This window comes from Trichechus manatus, unplaced genomic scaffold (assembly GCF_000243295.1).
Source record: "Trichechus manatus latirostris isolate Lorelei unplaced genomic scaffold, TriManLat1.0 scaffold00132, whole genome shotgun sequence".
Lineage (NCBI taxonomy): Eukaryota > Metazoa > Chordata > Mammalia > Sirenia > Trichechidae > Trichechus > Trichechus manatus.
The window spans coordinates 2386118-2413318 of record NW_004444068.1 but is presented as its reverse complement, the minus strand read 5'-3'; the positions used below and the strand labels follow the sequence as shown (position 1 = coordinate 2413318).

At 38.1% G+C, this 27201-nt stretch overlaps 1 protein-coding gene across 1 annotated transcript in view; it reads left to right on the top strand.

Annotated features, from left to right (window-relative positions):
- ATP1B3 (ATPase Na+/K+ transporting subunit beta 3) overlaps positions 1 to 25347 on the top strand; it is a 35903-nt gene extending 10556 nt beyond the window's left edge. The window contains exons 2-7 of the mRNA XM_004385076.2: positions 7911 to 8039; positions 12591 to 12698; positions 14180 to 14364; positions 17263 to 17313; positions 21685 to 21771; positions 24542 to 25347. Coding sequence (XP_004385133.1) covers positions 7911 to 8039; positions 12591 to 12698; positions 14180 to 14364; positions 17263 to 17313; positions 21685 to 21771; positions 24542 to 24712 — 731 coding nt within the window. The 3' untranslated portion in view covers positions 24713 to 25347. The remainder of the gene's footprint in view (positions 1 to 7910; positions 8040 to 12590; positions 12699 to 14179; positions 14365 to 17262; positions 17314 to 21684; positions 21772 to 24541) is intronic.
- The last annotated feature ends 1854 nt before the right edge of the window (positions 25348 to 27201 follow it).

The following is a 27201-nucleotide window of genomic DNA, read 5'->3' as shown; positions in this document are numbered from 1 at the left end:
CACAGGCTTTTAAGACCCCAGACACTACTCACCAAGGTAGAATGTAGAGCATTGCCTTTATAAGCTGTGTCATGCCAGTTGAGCTAGATGTTCCCCGAGACCATGGTCCGCAGAGCCCTCCGCCCAGCAGTTCAGTCCCTCAGGGAGTTTGGATGTGTCTGTGGTGGTTAAAGGGAATTTTTGATTCACTGAATATTATGCATTTGTTGTACTTGTAAATGTCTTTTATGGTCTGTTCATCTTTTTGCTCTCTTGCTTGTCTCTTAACTCTATTGTTTTTTAAATTGTACTGATTTTAAATTAACACAAATTTAAAAGTCTTTTGTGGGTGTTTCCTAATCACTTATACCATCATATATTGAATATTCTATTCATTTCTTTCCTAATTTAAATTGCCAACATTGTTACATGCAAAAGTCCATTTTATATGCATGCTATTTTGGATATTGTTGTATTTTATTAATCTGTATTTATTCTTGTGTCATTATCACACTGGCTTGTAAAAGAAACATATGAAATTTGTGTACTATCTGCCGGTTTTGGCGTCATAGTAGTGCTAGCATTGTAAAAACCATTCAGGTAACTTGCAAGAGCATATTAAAAAAAAAATTAATGTATAGGATTAAACAGTCCTTGAAATTTTGGGAGAACCAACTAAAGCCATTTGGACTTAGTATCTTTTTTAGGGTTAGAGCCCAGTTTACTTTTTATAAAAGCTTCTTGAAATTTTTTTATTTTTCCAAAAAAAAAATCACCTATTTTCAAATTTACGGATTGAAAACTAGTTTTATTGGTCAAAATAAATACTTTTTGAACCTTGTTTCCATTAATTTGTGCTTTTATCTTAAATCTTTCCTAGGATTTATTTTATACTTGAACTAAAAATCTGGCCGTTTTGTTAGTCTTACTTGTTTTTTTAGTGAATGCATTTAAAGCAATGACTTTTCCTTTGAGTTCTGCTTTAGCTACATTATTGTTCTGAATTTCAAAGTAGTTTTATTTCAGTTTTTTATTGTCTTTTTAATGCAAAGGTGGTTTAGAAATGCATTTTCTAATTTTTTGTTATTTTCTAATGTAGTTACTCTTGAGTTTAAAGAATGTAGCCTCAAGGTTTTTTTGTTTGTTTTGTTTTGGATTTGATTTATTATATAATTTAAGTCATGGTAAGTTTAGGGATAATATTTCAAGTTTGTAAAGAGTAGATTTTCTGGTAACTACAGTGTTAACTGTGTTTTATAAATAACTAATGTCTTTTTTGTTGCTATTGTTTACTCAATCTGTAGGTTTCTGGCAGAGGTTTGCTTGTAATTCTGCTTTTGCTTTGTATATTTGAAGCCACTTAGCATCACAAAGGTTCAAGGCTATTATGCAGTATCTTCTACATGTGTTTCATTTACTTTTTGTTAGTACAAAACATCTCCACCCTATTAATGCTTTTTGACTTGAATTCTAGCTTGCTTACTGTAACGATGCCATATCTACATTGTGTTAGCCAAGACCTACTTTATTTTCCCATCTGTTTATCTTCAACCATTCTGCTTTGTTTCTAGTTTTATCTTGTATAGATAGCATTATAATCCAACCCATTGCCAATTCTGACTCATAGCAACCATATAGGACAGTAGAACTGTCCCATAGAGTTTCCAAGGGAGCACATGGTGGATTCGAACTGCCGACTTTTTGGTTAGCACCCGTAGCTCTTAACCACTAGGCCACCAGAGTTTCCATAGATAGCATTGGGTAGATTTTTTTTTTTTTACTATTTTTATGTTTTACAATTTTTTTTTTCCTATTTTTTTATGTATCATTCTGAGGCTCCTTTTTCCCTTTCAGGGTATTTGAGATCTATTCCATTCCTTTTTAAACCGCTGTTTATAGTTTTCTATTATGTATTATTTGTTTCTCCTTTGTCCACTTCATGGACACTGTTAGCAGTTTTTTGCTTTTGTGTTACGTGAGCAATTCTTAAGTCGGATATGAGTCCTGTTGTCTGGTAATGTCCTTATTTTGTTTTCTTGGTTGATCCATCCCCTCAATTTGGAAGATGCTTTTTCATTTTTAGCCAATGAGAGATGTGATGTCAGTCATCTTTCTGTATTTAGGTAACCTGTTTAACCTGTTTCTATCTCTTTAGAAGCTCTAAAAATTTTTCTGTTTATTTTTGATGTTCCAAGATTTCACCAGTTTGTGTCTAGGAATAGGATGTTTTCTACTGTTTTTCAACCATTCCAGTCTAGACACAGGATTTGTTATTTTTTTTTAGCATCTTCCCCATCCTATTCCTTTTTCTTGTGGAACACCTTTGAGATATGTTGATACTTCTGGTTCTGTCCCCCTGTCTCAACAATTATCATTTATTCTCTCTCTTTGCCTTGTAAAAGAATACCTTGGCTTGATTTTCCAGCTCACTGAATTTTTTTTCTTTAGCTTGGTCAGTTGTGTAGGTTAGCCCATCTATTGAGTTTTTTGTTGTTTTTTTTTTTTTAACAGCTATACTATGGGATAATTGACACAACAATAAATTGCATATATTTATATTTAAAATTTACAATTTCAATTTTGATATGTGCATACTCCTGAAATTATCACTCTAATCAAGATAATAAACGTATCCATCACCCTCTAAATTTCATCTTGCCCCTTTGTAATCCGTCTCTCAACCTGTCTTCCCAGTCTCCAGGCCAAAACAGATCTCCTTTCTGACACTTTAAATTTGTGTATATTTCCTAGAATTTTAAATACATGGAATTATGTAGTATGTACTCTTTTGTGGTTGCTCTGGATTCTTCAGGCCTTCATCCATGCTTCAGGTGCATCGATAGTTCATTTTATTGCTGAGCAGTATTCCATTGTATGGATGTACCAGATTTTATTAGTTCATCTGTTGATGGACATTCGGGTTGTTTTCAGTTGTTAGTGATTACAAATAAAGCTGCTATGAACATTCATGTACATTTCACCTTGTGAACGTGTGATGTGGTTTCATTTTTCTTGGGTAAATTTCTAGGAGTGGATTGACTGGGTCCTGTTGTAGGTGTGTGTTTAACTTTTCAAGAAATTGTCAAACTGTTTTCCAAAGTGGCTATACCATGTTGCATTCCCACCAACGGTGTTTCAGTGTTGCAGTTGCTCCACATCCTTACCAGCACTTGGTATGGTCAGTCTTTAAAATTTTTACCATTCTGAAGGATGTGTAAGGGTAGCTCATTGTGCTTTTGATTTGCTCTTCTCTGATGACTGAAGATGTGGAGCACTTTTTCATGAACTTATTTTTGCCATCCTAATATCCTTGGTGAAGTTTCTGTTCAAATCATTTCCCCAATATTTTAAGTGTGTTTTGTCTTATTGTTAAGACAGCTTTATATAGTCTAGATAAAAGTCCTATGTCTCTTAGGTTTTGCAAATACTTCCTCGCAGTCTTTGGTTTGCCTTTTCATTTTCTTTCCTTTTTTAAAAATATAGTTTAATTGTATATTTATATAATATAATTTTTAATAATGCCTGTGTTTAACAAGCAGTTTGCAAAATTCCTGTGAGCTTTGCAAAAATTCTTATGAGCTTTTTGATCATTTTCTTAAGTGTCTGAGTTTTTTTTTTCAGTTTGACTCTTCTCCAGTTCGTATTCTTTTACCTTATGCTTTCACCTTGTACTCTGTATTTTCATTATACTTATGCTTTTGCTAAAGTCTTACTCTGTTTACTGTTATAACTCAAATTTTTCAGGTGTTACTTTCTTTGTTGAGTTTGGTACTTTCACTGGAGTAGTTTTTTTCAAATGCTTGAGAATTCTCGGTTGTGTGCTCCTCCTCTTTGTGTTTAAACTTTCCTGTTTCAGCCCTTGGGTACAGGGATAGCATGTGAAGCCAAGAGCTGGTCTAGGTGTGGAGGTTTTCTTGTCCAGTAGGTTTTCTCTAGCCCATTCAGGACATTGCCCAGTTTTTCAGCCCAAGTACCTTGGCTCCCTCTTCCCACATCAGTGATTATGCTGCTGTTGCTGCTGGTTGCTTAACACCAGGGGCACGTGTGTATTAGGGGTGGGAACAAGGCTGTACTGTCCTCATCTGATGGCTCGTGCTGTGGTGTTCTCCCTGGTCACCTTGGCTTTAAGCCAGAGCCCTTTCCTGCTCATCATCATCATTTTTGGGAGGCCTTTGATCAGATCCCTTTCTTTTTTCTTCCTGCTAGGGACAGTTGGTTTTTTTTTTCTTTTTTCCCCCTTCCCCTAGCACTTGATACCTATGTTGAGTGTGTTGAGGGGGGCGATGTCCAGGTCATGATGAAGCCTGATGACTTCTCCCTGTGCCCAAATTCTGTGTGCTGGACAGAGTTCATTTCTCTTTCCCCTGGATAACAGGGTAAACCTTGGCCAGATTTCTTGCTGCTTAGTTTCCTCTTTTATAGAGCCCGCATGGATCAAACCTCATTTACAAAAACATCTTTGAAAGCCAAGTGCAATTGATCAGGTTCAACTTTAAGTTTTAGGTTTAACCCTAAAACCTAGTTCCAGTGTCATTCAAAAAGTTTCTAGTTTGTTGTTGGCCTTTTGATTTAATGTAGTCAAAATCTGTTGACTTTTATTTTTCTTTCTCTCATGTGAATAATTAGATAGGTATCACTATTACCTATTTTTCAGATGGGAGCAGAGATTAGGAAATTTACCCAAAGCCACACAGCAAAAAAGTGCTCAGGCCAGGATTTGAGCATAAATGTCTGACTCTTGTAGAATCCATGCATATAACCACTCCACTGCACTGCCTCCAGCAAATCTGTCTTACTGCCTGTCCCCTCATCAAAAAGAAGAGGAGAGGAAAAAAAGGATTTGAAGATTTTGACTTCTCAAGAAGCAGAAGTGGGAGGGGGAGGAGGGTCAATGCCTAAGTTTGGGAGGGACAGAAGTTTCTACTCATTTAACAGTTCTGTTCCTCTGATGTCTGCCGTTCTATCCAGAGTGAGAATTTAGCAGTAACCTTTTTTTCTTTTGGCTGCTTCTGTACTGTTAGAAGGACAGTGTGATGATACACAAATACCAATTACAGCATTAAGCTCTGTGTTTATTTTGGTTTTGATTCTATTGACCTTAACCAGACCATATAAAATACTAGTGTTTCTTTAGAGTTTAAATCCATGTTGGTTTATCTTCAGTTAATGATTTAAGGAAATTCTTGAATAACTTTAAACTTAGGAAACATTAGTAATATGATAAGCACTATTTAGTCTCTTTATTATTTCCTGCTTATATTAAGAAGCACTGTGGCAGACATGGTACGTTGAACAGTTTCCAAACGCTACCCATTACTAACCTAGAGTGCCTGCAATTTGATTCCTACCATGTGTTAAGCCCACCAGCAATCTGCATCTGAATAACTAAATGCAAGTTTACTCCTTGATAAGAGCGGCAGTTTACAACTTCTGTTTTTGTTTTCTGGTATTGTTTTTCTTAGTAGGGAGAAAAAAACAAAACTCAAACCCGCTGCTGTCGAGTCGATTCTGACTCATAGTGACCCTATAGGACAGAGTAGAACTGTCCCATAGAGTTTCCAAGGAGTGCCTGGTGCATTCGAACTGCCAGCCTTTTGGTTAGCAGCCGTATCACTTAACCACTATGCCACCAGGGTTTCCTAACAGGGAGAGGGGGAGATTAAATTGATAAAAGCATTGCTACCCTTGTGAGTAGTCTTTCATATATGATATTTATGAGATTTAATTCTCAAATGTTAGGTTTGGGTTATGACAAAAGGATCTTGTTCAAGTCGGGCAAACTTGCTTTATTGTGGGAAATCACTATTGTTTCAAAATTGACATAATGGCTATTAATAGACAGCCTCAGATTTGGAACCTGGCTGTTAACGTGAACAAATATTTCTTTAATACATCTTATATATTAAATTTTGTTTTTCATGATGTGGTGGTTTTTTAGAAAGCAGAGTTGGGCACAACTTGTAATCGTGTCTACTATATGTTTGCTTGGTAACTGTTAGAAATTTCATTTACGTTATTTCTTGGGAATTTAAAATCAATATTTTCAAAATGATATATGACTGTTTTGAGACAAGACATGAAAACATTTAAAAATAATTAACCTTTTGTTTCAAACTTCTTTATTATCATTATTATATATTTATTTGTTATTATTATTTAAACAGTTTATTATCTACTGCAGGGGTCAGCAAACTACGGTGGCCCAATCCTCCTGTCTTTATATGACATTTTATTTTATTGGAACACAGCCACACTCATTATGTTTATGTACTTGCCGACCTCTGATCTACCGTGCAGAGGATTTTATCTATTAGTTTCTACAAATACGTAGATCTTCAGGTGTGTCTTCTCTCCTGTATTTCATGAAGCGGGCCTGGGGGCATTGCATGTGTTTTCATTTCTGTCTGTAGTAAGCTGATCACTTCTTTGAGATTGGTCTTCCTTTTCTTTTTCTGTAACAGGGTCGTGCTATGTGGTAGGGAAGTGATGCTGTCTGAAGGTAACACCTGTCCTCCTTCCTTCCTTCTGTCCTCTCCCTGTTTCGGCCTCCTGGTAATTGGGGGATGGAGGTGCTAGTCTGAATTGAGATTGCTTTAACCATTTCCCTTTTACTTGGAGAAAAAACGGGAGGGGTGTGCTTCCAGCCCTGCAAATGAGAAATAAAAGATTATCCAGCTTTTGGCACAATCTGTTTTGAGGTCATGGGGCATGTTTTAGGATATGGGGAGCTACTCCCCAGGAAAAAAAGGATACATACAGAAATAAATATTATGAGCATAAATCTTAGAAACCCTTTGAAGGTAATCCTTGGGTGGAGGGAGAAGGTTCATAGATTCCAGGTCAGCAACCCCTGCACTTAGCCCCTCTGCTAGGAATAGAGTCAGGCAAACAAAAAGGATTAATAAGACTGGAAATTAAGGTGGATGTTAATTCACCTTGGGGTAGTGAATGTTTTTCACTCTTATTGTATCTGGGGATTTCTTTAATATCCTTTGATTAATTTTAAACACAAATGTGTGACTTTAACAGTATATTCTAACGTGTAATCCTGATGGTGCCACTTCTGATGTTAGAACTTTGACTAAAGACAGTTGAGAAGATAATTGATTTTAAGTGTTCCCAAAATAAATCGTTGGCCCAGGAATAGAGCTGTCTTAGCGTTTCTAAATTGTGAAGGAAGAGATGAAGCCACTGGTGTTGAAACTTGTGTCTGCCCAATCTTGCTTTGTGTCGAGCAGCAGCGCTGTGCAGGTCCTCTGGGGCGCTTGTTTCTAGTCTTGTCTGTTCTTCACGTCTGCATGAGCCTTCCACTTGACCGGTGTTTCCTAAACTTAATTTATTGAGTACCATCTTCATGATTTTTGCATTGTCTGCACATTTCCTGGTTATTCTTTAAATCAGCTCACTTTTTGAAACTTAAATCTGTGTAAATAATTACTCTCTCTGAAGTATGGGTTTGATCATATTTACATGTTCCTTTAACTAGAAAATAGAAAATCATTTTCTATTTGCTAGTTGAAGGAACATGTAAATATTGGGTTTTTGGTCCAATCTAAAATCATATTTCATCTTTCTAGAGGGCATCAAGTTCATTTTGGGAAACACTGTCCTATGTGCTGGAATTTTAAGGCTCTCACTTTGAGCTTGAGTAGGAACTCTGGAAGCTACTTGTACTTTGAATTGCCAGAGGAGAGGAGGGGATCCTGGCGGATGTGTGCTGCCTGCTCAAATGTCCCCTTGCTTGGGCAAATTCACGTGTCCTGGATATGGGGACATTTGGCCATGTGCACGGCGAAGCTTGGAATCAAAGCCTTGCAGTGGTTGGTTGGTTTGTTCTTAACCTACACCCCCCCACACGCGCACGCACATGTATACGCGCTCCTGTGTGTCTGTGTATGTCCAAATTTCATAAGTTTAATTTCTTTTTGCAGGTTTGATCTTGCTCTTCTACCTAGTCTTCTATGGGTTCTTGGCTGCGCTCTTCTCATTCACAATGTGGGCCATGCTTCAGACACTGAATGATGAAGTCCCAAAATATCGTGATCAGATTCCCACTCCAGGTAATTATGTTGCAGTTATCGTGGCCTTTAACAAAACTGGGTTATAGTTCATCTTCACCATAAATTTCTGTGTGTATATGTGTTTTAAATAATATTTAGTCTTCTCTGACATCCCCACAGTCATATGACAAAGGCAGATAACAGTTACCGCTCAAGTCTCATTATTTTTAACTTCACAAATGTGAAGTGTTAATGTATTAGGATTTAGGCAATAGAACGCTATAAACAATTTTCTCTTTCTCCTGGGAAACAATGAAATTTTGAAGGCAGATAAGTGTGAATTACGTGGTTAGAATGATGGAGTGCTAACAGCTTGACAGCCTAGCTTTCACATAATTGAGTGTAGCCATGACACCATAAATCTGTTTTATATAGCAGATAGAAGGTAACCTTGGGGTTGGTTAATATGAAAGTTTTGATTTTTGTCCGTTGTGTAGTGTGTGTATACTGATTTGTATATTGATTCATGAACTGATAAATCTTAGGTCCTTTGCCAGGAATAAGCAGAGATGAATATTGAGAATTATAGTGAAGCTAAATTTAGTTCTAGTTATGAATGTCTTTTATGAATATTGTATAGCAGTTTCACTCTCCTTGAGTAATTTAGTTATAAAGTGTGTATTTCAGCTCTAGCTCGGGCTAGACCATTGGTCTTGTAAATACATGCTTCATGGTTCTGATTGCTTAGGATGGATATGATAAGAAATGTTAAATACTGACACATCATTAGAGAATAAAAGGAGTGTATTCTTTATATGTTTAATTCCTGTCTCTTGATTCTCTTCAGAAATAAAAAAGTTCTTCATTATACTAAAGAATATACTAGAGAAAAAAATGTTTAAACTGAAATACTTGTTTAAATCACATTTTTTTGCTCCTGATTTTATTGTTTAAAACAGTCAGATAGTCTTTGAATGCCAACTCTGCCTTCATTGTTGTCATCTTCAAGGTGTTTATAATTTTTTAGAGAAGAAAACAATAACATGCAGAACTCCAGTGTATATAGTTCCCAAAAATGTGAAAGATTTCTAGAAGTTATAGAGAAGGAAAGGCTCTACATGGAGGGGTGGGGTATGGACAGCAGGAAAGACGGGCAGTCAGACCAGGGAAGGTGGGCCTTGAGCGGGAGGTTTCCACCTAGAGCAGTAGTTCTCAACCAGGGGCGGTTTGCTCCTGCAGCACATTTGGCAGTGTTTGGAGACATTTTTGGTTGTCCCATTGGGTGGGGCAGGGCAGGCCTAGTGGTACTGGCTTCTAGTGAGTAAAGGCCAGGGATGCAGCCAAGCATCCTACACTGAATAAGACAACCCTCCATAACACAGAATTATCAGCCCGAAATATCAATAGTGCTGAGGTTGAAAAATCCTGACCAAGATCCTTGCTCACAGCATGGACTTCTGCGCCATGTTAACAATCAAACAGAACCATTTTTTCCCAGTGCTTTTTTCTTAGAACAATTTGTTCTAATTGCCTTTCCTTTCCAGTAAATATTGATCTGTGTAAACATCTCGAATAACCCCTTTCTGCTCACTCTTAAGTTTGTTTGACCAAGTATCAGACTAGCACCATAATAATTTTTCTCGTATTTCTCACTGTACCCCAGTTTTCTTTCTGCCTAGATTAATTCTAAGATATTCTTTTTTCCTGCTCCCTAAATTGACTTTAATTCCTTTGAACACAATTTGATCTATTTCAGAAATATTAAACTCATTTTATGATGGCATGAAAAATACAAGCAGTAAAATATGTGTTCAGTATATTTAAACTGATTTCTTTAAAGCTATTTACCAAGTGCATTGTACTTAAAAAAGTATCATTAGTTTCATGCACACACAAACGCATATATATACACACACATATACAAGATGAATGTACACCAGATTATTAAAGGTGATTTTTCTTTTCACGAAGAGATTATGGGTAATCTTTCTCTTTTTACCTGTATTTTCTAAGTCTCTTTTTACAATGTCCGCATTATTTTTATTTGTAAATGGTGTTTTGTTGACATGTTTACACTCAGTAAAATACATGTTAGTTTTAAATTGATATGTATCTCTACATACACATACTTACAACATAAACACATACCATCCATCTCCCCATCTGTACCGCTACAAATGCATGCATACATGTGCGTGCACGCATACACTCAGACTCCAGTAGTTTAAATCTGGAGGAGATAAGAATTGGGTGGGTAGTCTTCACATTCTCTTGATGTTTTTGGTTTGGGTAAGCCAAGACTTTATTTGGAATATGTAAATGTACTATGTTAAAAATGCAGCTGTACTACAAACTCCTGCCCTGGTTTTTTACTTAGAACTTCAAACTGGCTGTTGAATAGCAGGTATAGAGGGCTAAAGAGCAGGTACTGGGTCTGCAAGAGCGTTGCTAGGCAAGATCTAAATGAAACCAGTATCAGAAATTCAGTTTTAAACATTTGGGTCTAATACAATTTTTTTTTCTAAATTGAAATGTTTTAAAATTACCTTAGAACTTAATCATATAAAGGGATGTCATCTTTTTCTAGAAACCACAGATACTGCTGGTTCTGCTGCCACCATTTCCCTGCCACTGCTTTTTGCCATCTTGCACCGTCTCTGGTGTTACAGCTCTCACTCTCTCTGTCTCCTGGGTCTAGGAGGTTCTCAGCACAAAGACCCCGGGGCCCAAAGGACGCACTGCACTCCTGGCTCTTCTTCTTGGTGGTAGTGATGTTCCCTCCTTCTGCCTCTGGATGGCTCATTTTAAGCCTAGCAGAGTGGCAAAACTGACCTATCCTCTCACTGGGGTTCCATATGCATTATTTCCATGGTCTTATGCAGTCATTTGGTGGGAATTACAAGACCATGGCTAGAAAGGCCACATAAAAGCAATCCATAGCACTGCAGTGCAGAATGTAGAGTAAGATTTGCTTTGCCATTTAGGAGTATTAGTTCATCATATTTGAGTAGCATTGGATCTAGTTTAACTCATGAACCATGAAGATCAACACAGGCAAGTGTTTAGGGTTTGAAAGAAACTGGATCTGGTCTAAAAATTAGTGTCTGAGCAGCAATTTTAATGACAGCTAAAACTGAACTTTTTACTTGTATATTTTCAGATTCATTGCAAGGAATATTATCTCTAATAGCTCTAATGGGGGAATGTTTGGAGAGTAATGAAAATATTAGCATTGTGTAAGGCTGTATAAATAATATAGACCTAATCTTTTTTAAACAAGGAGATGTTATGATAAAGTTGGAAATCTGAATGTTTCTTACAGATTAGTACACTTTCATTTTCTCTGTTAATAAGCTTATGCAGCGTGTTCTACATATACCCACCCCTCACTTGTCAACGTGGTTAGGTTCGAAAGACCAGGTTGTCATCTGAAAATCAGTGTTTTGTGAAAATGGAGGGATGACCACATCAGATCACAGAATGGAGGATGACTATATCATTACATAACTGCCAAATTACATCATTACATAAGTGCCAAACCACTGAGAATCATGGCCCAGTCAAGTTGACACAATCTTAACCATCACAGTCAGCGTTACCTTCTCCTTGCACCTTGGTGTTTTTTACTGCCCGACATCGTTTGTACATTGTTAATGTGCAAAATAGATAGTAGATTTATTGTCGTAAATGCGAAATGTTGGATAATGAGATAGTTGATGAGTGAGGAGTAGGTGTACATGGGCATAGACTCGTGATATGAAATTGTTTCCATGAACATGTGAAACTATTTTAATCATAGAGAAATGCTTATTATTGAAGGAAGGCTATTTAACCATAGAGGTAAAAATGTATGTTGTTAGGTGCCATCAAGTCAGTTTTCAACTCATAGTGACCCCATGTAATAGAGGAGAACTTCCCCGTAAGGTTTTCTAGGCTGTAGTCTTTACAGCAGCAGATCACCAGGCCTTTCTCCCATGGAGCTGCTGGGTGGTTTCGAACCACCAAATTTAAGCTAGTTGCTGAGTACTTAAAAAAATCTGTCTTTATGAATGTTTCCATATAGTTATAATTTCTAATAACAAAAGTGCTTAGACTTTGATTTGCTAAAATTTTTCCCATATATTAATGACAAATTGGCAAAATTTAAAAAATATTATTTGATAGAAAAATGAACGTGGAAAATAATAAAACTTGAATCTTTTTATGAGGAATAGTGATTATAATTAACTGTAGATGGTCACAGTTAGGGGAGATTTCAAACTGGTAATTCAAATTCTGAGGTGGTTTTGAAGATTTGGGTGTTCATTCACTTCAGATGTCTACCTTCATAAATTAAGAAGCTTTGGTGGCACAACAGTTAAGAGCTCCACTGCTAACTAGAAGGTTGGCAATTCAGACCGACCCAGCAGCTCCGTAGGGGAAATTCACTTGACAGAACCTAACAAAAAAACCTTCATAATTGGACAATGGCAGGAAGTTCCTCGACAATGTCATAATACCATGGACACAATTTTGTATATAATTGAGACCTGCTTTTTAGGGACAAGTGTAGGGAGAGAAGGGAGTTTGATATACTTAATTTTCCCCTTTTTTCTCTTATCTCTTTAATAGGACTTATGGTTTTTCCAAAACCAGTGACTGCGTTGGAATATTCATTCAGTTTGTCTGATTCAAGATCCTATGAAGGATATGTTAGAGATCTTGACAATTTCCTAAAGTGTAAGTATGTTTTCTTGGAGTAAGGTAAAAGATTTTAGTTTTGACAAAAACTAGTACCCCATTATGCTTGCTTTTAAAAACATTCTTAGAGTTTATTTTACCTTTATTTCCTTTTAACTATAGACAACCTAAGAAGAGTTGCAAGTACATTTTATAATTAGTTGTAAGAATATTCTAACTTACGGAAAGACGTAGGGGCCTAACCCTAATGGACAGTTGGTTTGATTTTTCCATCTACCCTTTGATAAATACACTGAGTAAGTTCATTGACGTGAACGTTTATATCTACCTTAAAACTAAAAGTACTTGATTAGTAGAACAAGTCTATATCGTGGGGGTGAGGGGGCCTGGGTGGCGCAAGCGGTTTACAGTTGGCTGATAACCTAAAGGTTGGCAATTCTAACCCACCCAGCAGTCCTGTGGGAGAAAGACCCGGCAGTCTGCTTCTGAACATCAGCCAATTAAAAACCCTATGGATCAGAGCAGTCTAATCCATAACTAATTGTGGGGCTGGTGCAGGACCAGGCCGCATTCCTTCAGTTGTGCATAGGGTAGTCATGAGTTGGGGGCCGACTCAAGGGCAGCTAACAACAGTTATTAACTAAAATCCGTAGTCTACGTTAATGTTTACTCTCTGTGTGGTATAATCCCATGGGTTTTTGGTCCTCAATTACAGTATCATACAGAATAATGTCACGGCCCTAAAAATCCCCTGTGCTCCACCTGTTTATTCCTCCTCCCAGTCCCCCTGGAAACCACTGAACTTACTGCTGTCTCTGTGTTTAGCTTTGTAAGAAGCTTCCAGACTGTCATCCAGAGTGACTACCATTTTGCATTCCCACCAGCCATGAATGAGCGCTCCTGTGCTCCATTTCCTCACCGACACGTGTCTTTTTCTCACCACCTCCATTACTCCTTCTCTTGCCCCGAGCCGCCATCTCCACTTAGCTGGATTACTGTAATAGCTTCCTAACTGGGCTGGCTCCCTGCCTCTGCCCCCTTCCCCCCACTCTCAGAAAGCAGCCTATGTGATCCTTGAAAAATCTGAATTAGATCATGTTATCTTATGCTTAAACACCTCCACCTTGGTCACTGTAAAAGCCAAAGAACATAACAGCAGCCTGAAGGACCTACTCAGTCTGGTCCCCAGTAGACTGTACGCTTCATGGGGCAGTGGCAGTACCTTTTGTGTCCTCACCGTCTTACCTGTTGGGCCTAGCACACAGAGGAGAACATGCAGAAGGTGGACTCTATAGCCAGGGCTGCTGCCACCTAATGGTGACAAGAGATTGATCTAGAGCAGTCCACAGGTGTTAAAAGTTCAGTGAGCAAACTTAACATTCTTTCCCTAGAGTTATCCGGTCATGAGGGTTGTGGTTTTTGCCTTTGAAGAACATTGTCCAAAGAGTGATATATTCTTGGTTGTTTTTAGTCTTTCGATTTGGTTGATCTGTGCACACACACATGTATTTCATTTTTAGCATACGATTTGGAAGAACAGAAGAATCTCACAGCCTGTCCTGACGGAGCACTTTTTGAACAGAAGGGCCCTGTTTATAGTGCGTGTCAGTTTCCTCGTCATTTACTTAAAGAATGCAGTGGCCAGAACGATACTGAATATGGCTATTCCAGAGGAAGCCCTTGTATTCTCGTGAAAATGAACAGAGTAGGTACATATTTTACTGCTGATATCCTCTGATAGAAACCTGACAAATATTTTTAGATTGTTTTGGTTGTATTAATGCCCGCCTTATTAAATGATACCTCAGTTCGGGGTTAGCTTATTTAAGAGGCTAACAGTAATATTATTGATCTTTGAAAAAAAAAGTTAATACAGTGAAAAAAGATTGGTTTATAAGAGTTCATGATGGATTAGAGAGTAAAGTAACTTCAGCTTTTGCTTTTGAAAATGGCTATGTGAGTTTCCGCGTAGATTCCCGCTTGAGGGACGGGCGTTCTAGTTGCCGTACCTGAAGCGTGGCTTTGTTCCTGTGTGGTGGCCGCCTTTGAATCCTGGGTGAAGCTGTAAACCTTTGGCTACCTTAACTTTTTCTGAACAATTTAGTAGCAGCGCATAGTTTCTTAGTATTTGTGTATGTAATTACATAGCAGAAATACAAATAAAATCCCACTCTAATGAGCTCAGTGAGGTATTGCAGCTGTAACTGGCGTTTTGCTATATTGTACAGAAGGGGCACCTGACTTACATAGCCATTGCTGTAGTTGCTACATGCCATAGGGTCGATCTCGACTCATAGTGACCCCATGTGACGGGGATCGCCACCAGGTGTTTATTCCTCAGGGCCGCTGGGTAGGTTTGAACTGCCAGCCTTTCTGTTATCAGCCAGGCACTTTAACCATTGCTCCACCAGGGCTCCTTATATAGCCATTAGCAAATTAAAAAGCTAATGTTCTCTACATATAAGTAATAACAAATTAGGGTATTGTACAAAAGAAGATGCTTTCCTTGTGTAATGAAGTGACTCCTAACTAACCCCCATGCCTGGCTGCTTAATGAGTGTTGTGCTACAGAGTTATGTTCTGGTAAGTTGTCCTGTTGAGGCCTGCAAGGCCTCCCTTGAAGCGCAAGGCCATTCCTGGTCATTTACTTGGAGAAAAGGCAGATTCTTAAGCAGGTGTAGACCTGTCAGGAATCGCAAGTTTATGTATCACTGCAGCCACCATTAGGAAGCAAATTGCTACCATCCCAAATAAAAGGAAAACCTGGGTCTTGTCGAGTTGGCACTGCTAAGTAAGGAGTTTCCCGGAAGTGTCAAGACTGATGCTCCTGCAGCCTCCTTCCTTCCTCTGAGGGCCGTCTCCCAGGGGCGGCCGTGGACAGTGACCACTTCCTCATGGCCCCATAGCACTGTGGAGATTGTTCTGAAACATTGCCTGACAGATAGCAGCAGGCTTTCAGTGTGTGATTAGTGGGATGTTTCAACAAGACTTGGTTAAGAATAGAGGTTAACAAAGGGGAAATAAGCTGAAAGTCCAGGTAGTCCCTGACTTAGGACAGCATTCGTGATGACCCCATCGTAGGTTGATTCTTAAGTAAGTCGAATACTTCTTTTATTTATTTATTTATTTATTTATTTATTAAGGTTTCGTTACTATCAGTGTCTTTATAAATCCAATCTTTATTTGACTTTGGGGGTTGGAAACATTACATGTAAACTTACAGCTTCAGCAGCAGGTACTTTCTGCTTCTCCAGTTGTACAGATGGTCGTAAGTAAAGTTTGTCATAACTTGAATACATCAAAGTCGGAGACTACCTGTAATGTGAAACTAAGGAGCCCTGGTAGCACAGTGGTTAAGTGCTCTGAGTGGTTAGCAGTTTGAACCCACTCAGCAGCTCTGTGGGAGAACAGCCTGGCGATGTGCTCCCGTAAAGATTACAGCCTAGGAAACCCTATGGGGCAGTTCTACTCTGTAACACACTGGGTCGATTTGAGTCAAAATTGACCTGACGACACCTAACAATAGCAACAATGTGAAACTAGATGATCTAGTTTATAAGATGAATTACGTTTATTCATTTGTACAGGAATGCCTTTTGTAATCCCAGCCATCTGGGAGCATCCTCACGAACACCAAATGGGTGGAAATCTATTCCCCGTACAGGACCAACCTTCAGAGTTTGTTTTCTTTCTCAGAGGCCTCTTTGAATGATGAGGGTCCGAGCTTATGCTTGCTGATGGGTCCGTGGCTCTGTGGGCCCTGACGGGAGGACCACATCAGACCACACGGGAAGCAGCTGTTGTAATGAGACATGGGCACCCAGTGTAGCAGGGGCTTTGGTCCAGTGGAGATTGTTCCAGAGCCATTGCACGGGCAAGGGTAGTTATTGCTGTTGAGGTGATTATTTCGGTTACAACAATTATTTGTCTTTTGGGAGGAATGTTTACATTTACAGCCATTTACATGTAAACAGCGTATGCATTCAGAACCCAAAAAATCCCCCCGTGAAGTAGATCCGTAAAAACCTATGACCATTCATAGAGTTAGTTATATCAGCTGCGTACATGGAAGTAGCCTCTTGACAGAACCGAGCAGTGTTGTGATTGTCTTAAAATGGAGTTCTAGCCAAATGTATGCATTTAGTAGAACGGATAGATGTGAATATGGTAAGGCTCTGTTGGGGATATGGAAAAATACACATTAGGGATTATGACCTAATAATATATTTTCATCACGAATAATTAATGTTTCTATTATGCCGCTGACGCTCTGAGTATTTACATTAAACATCTTATTCACATAAATAATAAATCTAAGAGTTATTGTTTGTTTCTTGTTCTAAGGGTACCAAAATGCAGTGCTGTTGTTAAGTCAGTTCTTTGGTAGTGGCTTGATTTTCTAAATTGCCCCAGGACAGTAATAAGAAGGTTGATGGGTGAGATCGAATCCTCTGAAATAAAAGTAAAAGCCAGCTATAACAATGTTAATATGTAGGGTGAGTGCTAATCGCAGCCCATCTACCTCCAATCCCTAGCAACAAAGGAGGAGCTTCCACTGTATTTATATGTGGTGTTTAAATTCATCAATATTTTTTAATCTTAGATAATTGGATTGAAACCTAAAGGACAACCAAGGATAACGTGTACTCCAAAGGTTAGTATTATTCAGAAAATAACTCTGAGCTTCTGTTAATACTTTGGTATTTCCGAAGAATACTTTAAAAGTCTAAGAAGTTTAGTCTCATTTGTTCTTTCCTGTCACATGTTTAAAGTCCTCTCTAGTGCCATTTTCAGAAGTACAAAATAATACACCACACTTGTGAGTAGCCCATCTGTCTGCTGATGATGATTCAGAAACCTTGTTCTCCATGTCTGTTGGATTTCGCGTACATTGCCTTTACATTTACCTGTGCCATATTTCGCCAGTGGTTTAAGAGTTGCATTGATTTTTCCAATTAGTATTTTGGAAATTGCGATTGGCCTTATAACTGATGGTATCTTAATAGTGTATCATAAGATTTTTTTTCTTTCTTTCTCAATAGCACATAAATTGGTATGGTAACCATCAGTAGCATCCGAGATTCAGTAAATTATGGTACATTTTCCTTGAGGTAGAGACATTGTCTCCACTGTCTCTGTTTTTTCCAGACTTCTGTGCAGTTTCCATCTCATAACTTGTTTTGTTTTCTCTCCATGCTGCAAATGCAGCTAAGACAAATATGTAAATGATGGGTAGGAGTTCTGAGGACAAACTGTTGAGTTCTAAACTTAATTTTATCATTGTGCTAAATAATAACATGTCAACTCGAAGTGTATGTCAGTATTTTACTTGAAATGTTACATTGAAATCACTTTTAAAGCTGTTTTGAAAAGAATTGTAATTGCTTTTAACCACAAATGGAATTCTCACTTGGGCAGAAACTTCTCGGATAGTGGTTCTCAAACTTGATCATGCATCAGAATCACTTGGAGGGTTTATTGAACCACAGATGGCTGGGTCCCATGCCCGAAGTTTCTGACTCAGTAGATCTGTCTGGGGTGGGGCCCAAAATTTGCATTTCTGACAAGTTTCCAGGTGATGCTGATGTTGCTGGTCCAGGCCTCACACTTGAAAGCTTGAGAGTATTTATTCACTAGAGTTGCTGAGGCTTGGGTCCTAGACCTCAGCGTGGTAGAAATGCTCATTTCAGGATGGTGCACCTGTATGCAGGAGACTTTGCCTTTGCATGTGAGTGGGCTACAGAGATAAGCTTGGAATGAAGGATCTGTGATGCGTACACACACGCGCACACACATTTTTGCCATAAAAGGCAAAAGCCCTTTCCTTCACAGTATGTCTGTAGCCTTTGCTTCCAGAGTAGCTGGGAAATGTTTATGAAGAATACAGCTCCAGTGGTTATGATTTCAGTTTGCTGCCCCTTTTACTTTGAAGAGATACGTGTAAAGTACATGGAATAATCAAAATAAGTGGGAGTTTTGTTTACTTATTTAGTTGTGGAATTTTTTTAGTTTCTTTTAGAAAAACACAATTGGAAGAAATGCTTGTAAAATTTTGAATTTTATTCCTAAACCATATACAAAGGAGTAACCAGCTGGAGTTCATAAACTTTAGAGGTGTGTCCCTGTAGAGCAGATGGACACAGTATTGACTGTGTATGATCATAATTGCTGGTTTCCATTAGATTTGCCTCTTTGAGGTTTTCTTTAGTTTAAACCCCTTGGTTTGCTTGTCTTTTACGAATGCACGTGTCTTTTATTTCATCTTGTGTTCTTAGCAGTTTGATCGGCTCTAATTGTTTTCATTCGAGTTAGAGACCTGAAAATCCAGAAATGTCCTTATCAGAGCTTGGTCTTAGAGGTGGTCTTTTTATTTATATCAGTTTAAAGGATGATTCTGTAAAAGATGTAGTATTCTTATTCATGTCATTAGTTTTATTCAGTATTTTATTTTCGTTTTCTTACTACAAAAACGAATCATGTTCATGTTAGAAAAATACATAAGAATTATTTTAAAATCTCTGCTACCCAGAGATAACCAGTGCTTAGAACACCTTTGTGTGTGTGCTTCAAGTCCTTTGTGGGTGACGGTTCTAGAAAACAAAATGCATTCACTTTTAAACTTGATTTTCAGTGGAACTGAGTGACTGTCAGTCAACTCTTGGAGTTAGTTGCTCATAGTTTCCAAGAAAATGCCATCCATGTACTTAGAAAAGTGTGACATGGATGCTTCACCCTAAAATATCTCATCATTATTCAGATAATGCATTTCAATATTTCACAATTTCTAAATGTTTATTTTCACAGAAAGTATAAAATACAAGGGAAAAGCCTGCTAAGATAATGGTTTAGGTACAAACCAAGATTACAGTTAAGGTCTGCCACACTTGAGTGATCTTGAGCAAGTGACCTTGACTCTGATCCTCTGTTCCCTTCTGAGGCCTAAGTGAGGTGTAAGTATAAGTTAAGTGTGGTATCTGCTAAGAAATAAACACAGAAGTGCTCAATAAATTATACTCCTTACTATTAGGTCAGAAAGATATTGAATTGAATTTTTCCTTTTGAAAGTAGTTTATTGTTTCTATAAATGGCCTTCTTTTAAATCGAACAGTGCAGAAAGTAAGAAGAAAGTCAAAGTTATCTCCAATTCCATTACCAAAAGCAAACCTCTTCACTTTGGGAAATATCTCTGTGTTTCTATGAATTAAGCTCGAATATTAGAGAAAAATAGTTTAAACAGGCAACTAATGCAGAAAAGCACTCGTGTGAAAATGATTAATTTGCCTCTGATATAAAATGCTATTTTAGATTACATAAAAATTTTTTAAATTAAGGAGCACCAGTGTAGGATGGTGTTGATTAGTGATTGAAAAATGTCCCCTACAGTTTGTCTTAGGCTTGTTATCTCCTGCTCTTTTCATATATCCTTGATTTGGATTATTACAAATTACCCTTTTTGTGGGGATGCCCCTGGGTGGCATAAACGGTTAAACCCTGGAGTACTAGCCAAAAGATTGGTGGTTCATACCCTCTCAGAGGCTCCTCAGAAGATAGGCCTGGCGATCTGCTTCCTGAAGGTCACAACCTTGAAAACCCTATGGAGCAGATCCATTCTGCACACATGGGGTCACCATGAGTTGGAATTGACTCAGCGGCAACTCATGGTATCATTCTGTGCTTTGCGCTGTCTCGCCCCTGCCTCTTGTCTGTGTATTTCTCATTCCCACCATATGCACATGTGCTGTACTGTGATCCTGAAATTAAACAGGCAGTGAGTAGGGCCTTTCCACAGAGTAATTTTAGTTTTGCTGTGCTGTTTTATACATGCTTTCAGAAATAGAAATTAGTTTAATCAAATCTAGAATTCACGTGTTCTAGTAATGTTTTATTTTTATTAGTGCAATAACAACAAATCTGCCACTTTTTAATTATTGTAGTCTATTTACTGTCTACTCAGTATGTATCACAGTTACTAGAGTTAGGCCTATTTGAGATGTGCGACATGAGAAATTTCATAAATTGCTTATTTATAACAATAATATTAGGTGCCATCGAGTCGGTTCCAACTCATAGCGACCCCATGTACGTTGCTTTTCATAAGGTTTTCACTGGCCAGTTTTTTTAGAAGTACATTACCAGGTCCTTTTTCCTAGTCTGTCTTAGTCTGGAAGCTATGGGTGACCCTGCTGGTAGTTGAAATACTGGTGGCATAGTTTCCAGCATCACAGCAACATGTAAGCCACCACAGTATGACAATCTGACTGATGAGTGGTGGGTATCAAGAATATTAGAGGTAAGTAATAACTTGAATGAATTGGACCGTAGATGCTAGTTAAAATTGTGTATTTATAGTGCTTATCTGTTTTTCTAACTGAAATATAATTGCAGTAGATGCAGAGTACTTGTTGATTTACATGTGTTCATAGGGTTATTCGTGGGAAAACGTGGTATTTAAATTAAGAAGTGCTTTGCTTGGGGTACCCTAAATTTTCTGTCAGTGGCATCGTAGTTTCCCTCTGGGTGGTTTTATCTTGGTTATTAGTCACATAAAATTCTTGATCTGCTGCCTTCCAGCCCTGAGTGCTACCTTCTGGACTGACACCTTGTGGCAGCCGTTGCATTCCAGTATGGAAGCTCAGTGTTCAGTTCAGGAAAACTTCAGTCCCAAAGCTGGTGCTTGCCTACTTTCAGTGGCCACAGAGCGGGCGTTTGGTAGTTTGTGGGGGTAGATGGGATTGTACAGGCAGTGGGTGTGGTTGTGAGTTGGAAGGGACACTGAGGGAAAAGGGCACAGGGTATGACAGGAAACAGAAGAAGATGTTTGTGTCAAGGGTTTAATTACATGATATTTCCAATCAAGATGAGCAAATCTCTTCTCAAAAATACACTTGTGATTAATATAGTTGCAGCAGCATTGTAGTTTCTTCATCGTGTCCATGATTGATACTGCTTTAATATACATACTTTTGTTTTTAATTCTTTTTTTTTTTTTAACCTAAAAAGATTTTCTTTCGCTTTTTAACTTTAGGATGAACGCGCAGCACTTATAACAACTTACCCTTCAGGTGGACATATAGACTTGAAATACTTTCCGTATTATGGGAAAAAACTGCATGTAAGTATTTAGATGTTCTGAAGTGGTGCTGAATCTTTTTGGAAGTTGGCACGTCTCCATTAAAATACCACTAGTCTGGGCTGGATAGACACATGTCCTGTGTTACTTGTGCATCATCTCTCCTGGCTTTCAAAAACCAATGATGATGGCAGATGGAGATCCCACACCTACAATCCAAAACCCAAAATCCAAGCAGATAAAGGGCAGTTAATTTTAAAAATACCATTTCTCTTTCATTATAGAAGCAGTGTGCATTTATTTAGAGAATACAGAGAAGTATTAAAGAAATAAGAAAACTTACTGCCCAGAAATAACTTTATATTCTGGTGTAGTTTTTCTTTAGTTCTTTTCTTAGACACACGCACAACATAGACAGTGTTCAGCCGCTAACTGAAAGGTTGGCGGTTTGAACCCACCCAGCGGCTCTTTGGGAGAAAGACCTGGCAATCTGCTTCCATAAAAATTACAGCCTTGAAAACCCTATGGGCAGTTCTACTCTGTAGCACAGGGGAATCACCGTGGGTCATAAATCAATGGGATGGCATCTAACAATGAATATATAGAGAGATATTTTGAAATTAGGGTCATACTGTGTGTACATTTTTCATTTAGAAATAATTTCAGGTTTACTCTTAAACTAGACTAATACAAAGAATTCCTCTTTTTGACCCTTTACCCGGATTCAGATTTCCCAAATTTTACTTCATTTTGGCTAATCATATTCACTCTGTCTATGTATGTATGTATGTATACACACACCCCTGAACCATTTAGCGGCATTATCTTATATAACCATGATACAATTATCAAAGAAAATAAACATTGATACAGAACTGTCACTCATCTTATAGACCTTGTTCATATTTCGTCATTCTTTCTAGTAACGTCCTTTGTAGCAAAAGAAAAAAGTGTTTTCCTGGTCCAGGATATCACGCTGTTAACATCTTTAGCTGCCTTTAATCTGGAGCACTTCCTCCGTCTGTATTTCATGTCCTTGTACTCTTCAAAAATGAGTACTGACCCTTTTTTGGGTTTGTTTGTTTTTTTTGTTTTGTTTTGTTTATGTTTGTTAATTTGAGGGTTTTTGTGTGTTTTTTTCCCATGAGGAGGTTTAGGTTGTGCGTTTTTGTCAGGAATCCCTCAGGATTGTGTCTTCCTCCAGAGCCTCTCTGAGGAGGCACGTGGTGTTGACTGTCATCATCATTAATGGTGATGCTGACCTTGATCGCTTGGTGTCAGCCAGTTTCTCCACTGTCAAGTTAGTCGAGTGTTTTTTTTTTTTTCCCCCTTTGTAATCAGCAGATATCTTATGGGGGATACTTTGAGTCTATAAATAGTGTTTCTTATCAAATTTTCTCCCACACTTTTAGAATTCATTGATTCTTGCCTGTATTATTTATAGTATGATTGATCCCAAAGGGTGGTTTTACTAATTCCATCTTTCCTTTTTACATGTTTTTCCCCTAAATTTTGTTGCTGAGAATATACACAGCGAAACATACACCAGTTCGCCAGTTTCTACGTGTACAGTTTAGTGACAGTGATTGTATTCTTCGAGTTGTGTAACCATTCTCACCCTCCTTTTCTGAGTTGTTCCTCCCTCTTTAACATAAACTCACTGCCCTCTGAGGTTCCTGTCTAATCTTTTGAGTTGCTATTGTCAATTCGATCCCATATAGATGGTTCTTAAAAGAGCATAATGCTCAAGGCAGACATTTTTTACTAGTGAAGCTAAACTATTGTTCAGTTTTAAGAAGATTTCAGGGGCCTTTTTACATGTTTTAATTGGCATTCTACTCTAAGAGTTTTTCCTTCTGTTCGTTATCAGTATGGACTCATGGATTCTTTAATTCAGGGGCTATGATCTGTTAAAGTCATTTAATTTCAATAGATGCGCAAATTGTCCCCAACTAGTTCAGTGGTAGACTTTCAGGTTGGCTCCTTTTCCTTTTGACATGCTCCCATAATTCTTAGAGCATTTCCTCACTTTCTGGCACCAGAAGATGTCCCAGTCTCAACTTGTACTTTCCCTACCGCAGCCCTGGAGTCAACCCTGGTTCCTTTTAGTGAAGAGTTATATATAGAATGCACAATGAGGCTAAAACAAATTATGAATATATATGCACCAAATTACACAGCAGTCATAAGAATATAGAAGACCTAAGTAACAATCTGTAAGATAGAACTACTGGATATTTACCAAATGTTATGCCCTGTAATAGAGAATACATACTCTTCTCCAGCACACACAGAGCAGTCACAACAGTTTATCATGTATTAGGTCACAAAAAAAATATCCTTAAGTTCCATAAAGTAGAGATCATATTACAAATAATACTTTCTGATTGCAGTGTAGTGTGATTGTTTTTATAAGATCCTTCCATTTGGAAAATTAAACAGAACTATTAAACAACTCTTTGATGAAAGGGGAAATTTGAAACAAGATTATAGAATGTTATAAAGACAACACAATATAATCACTAATCTATAGGATACATTTAAAGCCATGATCACAGTCTATACATTCAAAGCAGGAAAATTCATAGTCAGACTTTTATCAATAAAAATGAAATATGAAAATAATTAAATTTCAGCTTAAAAAAAAACAATAAATGAGGCAATGAGTAGAAAATAATAGGTCTAATAAACTAAAATCTTGTTTTTGTTTTTTTTTTTTTTAAATTTACAGAATAGACCAACTCTGCATAGAGGAAACTGTAGATGAAGTTACTGTAGAGTTTTAATTGGTGTATTTTCCTTTATTTTCTAGGTGGGGTATCGACAGCCAGTAGTTGCTGTCCAGGCATCCTTTAATCTTAACAATACCAGGAAAGAAGCGACATTTGACTGCATAATTGACGGATCACCCAACCTAAAAAACAAGGATGATCGTGACAAGTTTTTGGGACGAGTTACATTCAAAATCACAGTGAATGCATAGTAAGAGTAGGATATCTCTACAGAGTACATGTTGTGTTGTCTGTCTTCATTTCGTATCAGCTGGACCGGCCATTCTAGAATTATGAGACCACCTTGGAGAAAGGTGGATGGTACGTGACACTGGGTAACATCATAACGTGCTTCCAGAGCCTAATGTTCAATGCCCTCCGAAGTAACTGCCTGTTGCCTGACTGCTGCCGTTTGAACCAGTGTACGGGCGCCAACTTAGGGATGGTAAATACCTGACTGAGATCATGTACAGCGGGGGTCTTGGCCTGTTTTTATGTGGTTTAATTGCCAAGTGTCTAAAGCTTAATGTGTAAATATTTTACGGATTTAACACTGGTTAACTGTCATATTTTGACCCCAACACAATTTTAGGGATAAAATGATAAAAGAATAAATGGTACCTGACCAACAACAAGTGACTTGATAGCTGCGATAAGTGTGGTGTGTGGAGACCTCTAAAGTGTGTGTGAGAAGGAAAAGAAATAAAGTGGATTTGAAAGTGTAATCTTGGATTTTGCAAAATTATTTTTACATGCTGAATTTAGTCTGTGGATCTTTTTGAATAAGAACACAAACTTTTTAATGTAAAACATGTTAAAAAAAAAAAAAATACTGATGGATAATTTTTAACGCTGGAACCAAATCTCTTACAGACTATTTTAGACCATAGATGAAACACAGCATGTGAGTTAAGCCAGTATGAATATGTGCCCAATATTTTTTATGAAATTCAAGTCTTCAAATTGTATGATAGTTTGTGAAATATCTTGTTACTGTTTTTATTTAGCAGACTGGACTCAAATAAATAAAAATGTAAATTGTGAAATACAAAAAAAGTTGGAACGCATTCAGAGCTTCAAACCAAGCCGTCGAGTTTTCTGTGAGCATTCTTTGGTTAGTGTCATGACGTATGCCTTCAGTCTTTAGGTGTATTCTTGGCGTGAATCTTTGTCACAGTACCCACTACTTTCTCCTCTATTGAGAAAGGTTTGCTTCATCTATGATCTGTTTTTTTTTTTAAAAAAAAAGAGTGGGGAGCAGATATTCTTGAGTTTTTCTTGTATATTTTGGGGCAGCTGGGGCCCAACCCCACCACCTGGAGAATGGCCGTTGGGAGAAACAGGAGTGCACTGGGTATTCCAGATAGGCTACCTGTGGCTGCCTCCATGCTCAGGCGGTGAGCACTCAGCCCCACCTGGGAGCTCTGCTTCTTGCTGTCTCTGATGGAAAATTGGTAGCATGCTCAGAAGTCTGCAGCTGACAGAAGTGATTCCCACAGTTGTTACTAAAGCAGACCAGCGCTCGTGAAGACGGTGCAGGACGAGGCCGCGTTCCCTTCTGATGTAGGAAAGGCGGTCACGAGTCAGCCCACTCTATGGCAACTACCAGCCACCTTCGTTTTAAGCCTGTTAATAGGAGGGTAGGCAGAAAAAAACAGAAAACCCCTGCCTTTTTTTCTCCAGCCACAGCAAAACTGCAGTTATGTGTACACACGGTTTCCACTTACAGAACTACACACTCCAGGAAAATCTGTGTCTAACAACGTTTTTCACACACCTCAACATGAGGGTGAGGATTGGGGAACTAATCATTAAATACCTGCTACATGTGGGCACTTAATTTTCTCACTTAGTCCTCGCCACCCTGAGGGACACCGTTGCCCTCATTTTACAGATAAGAAAACTGAGTTCAGGAGTCGAGTATAAGCTTTCTAAGCAATTAAATGTAGACTGAGATTTAAAGCCAGTCTCACTTCCCTGTCCCTCCAAAATGAATGGTCACTGATTCCATTTGATCTCTTCCACCAGACTTCTAAATCTCTTCACAGGCTGCAACTTCAGTGACAGGAAGTCCTGTCATATTTGGATCTTGCCAAAAGGGCGAACTAGCCTTTCTTGCTATCACCATCGTATAGGGGGAAATTACCACTAAGAAAGTACAACAGAGCTTAAGTAGGTAGAGATCATTTTCTACAGAAAATTCTAGTAAGAGATACATTCTAACACAGTATGAGACTAAAGCTTTTATGTGCAAAGTGGGATAGATTGAACTATAATTTTGTCACCTACAGTCCACCAAAATGATCAAAATAAAATACACAATGTTTTAAAAAGTTCCAAGTATAAGACAGCTTGGAAACCTAGGGAAACAAAACCACAGTTTTCCTTGACAAGATTAGTCTCCCCAGTCAATAGATCAAAATAGTGTGAGACTCAATTGCCTGGTCTTCAAAGCTGGTTGTATTTAGTTCTTTAAACTCAAAAAGCCAAAGCCACTGCCATCAAGTCGATTCCAACTCACAGTGACCCTGTAGGACAGAGTAAAACTGCCCCATAGGGTTTTCAGGGCCATAGATCTTTACAGAGGTAGACTGCCACATCTTTCTCCTACAGAGTGACTGGTGAGTTCGAACAGCCAACCTTTGGTTAGCAGCCAAGTGCTTAACCACTGTGCCACCAGGGCTGCTTTTGTTTAGTCCTT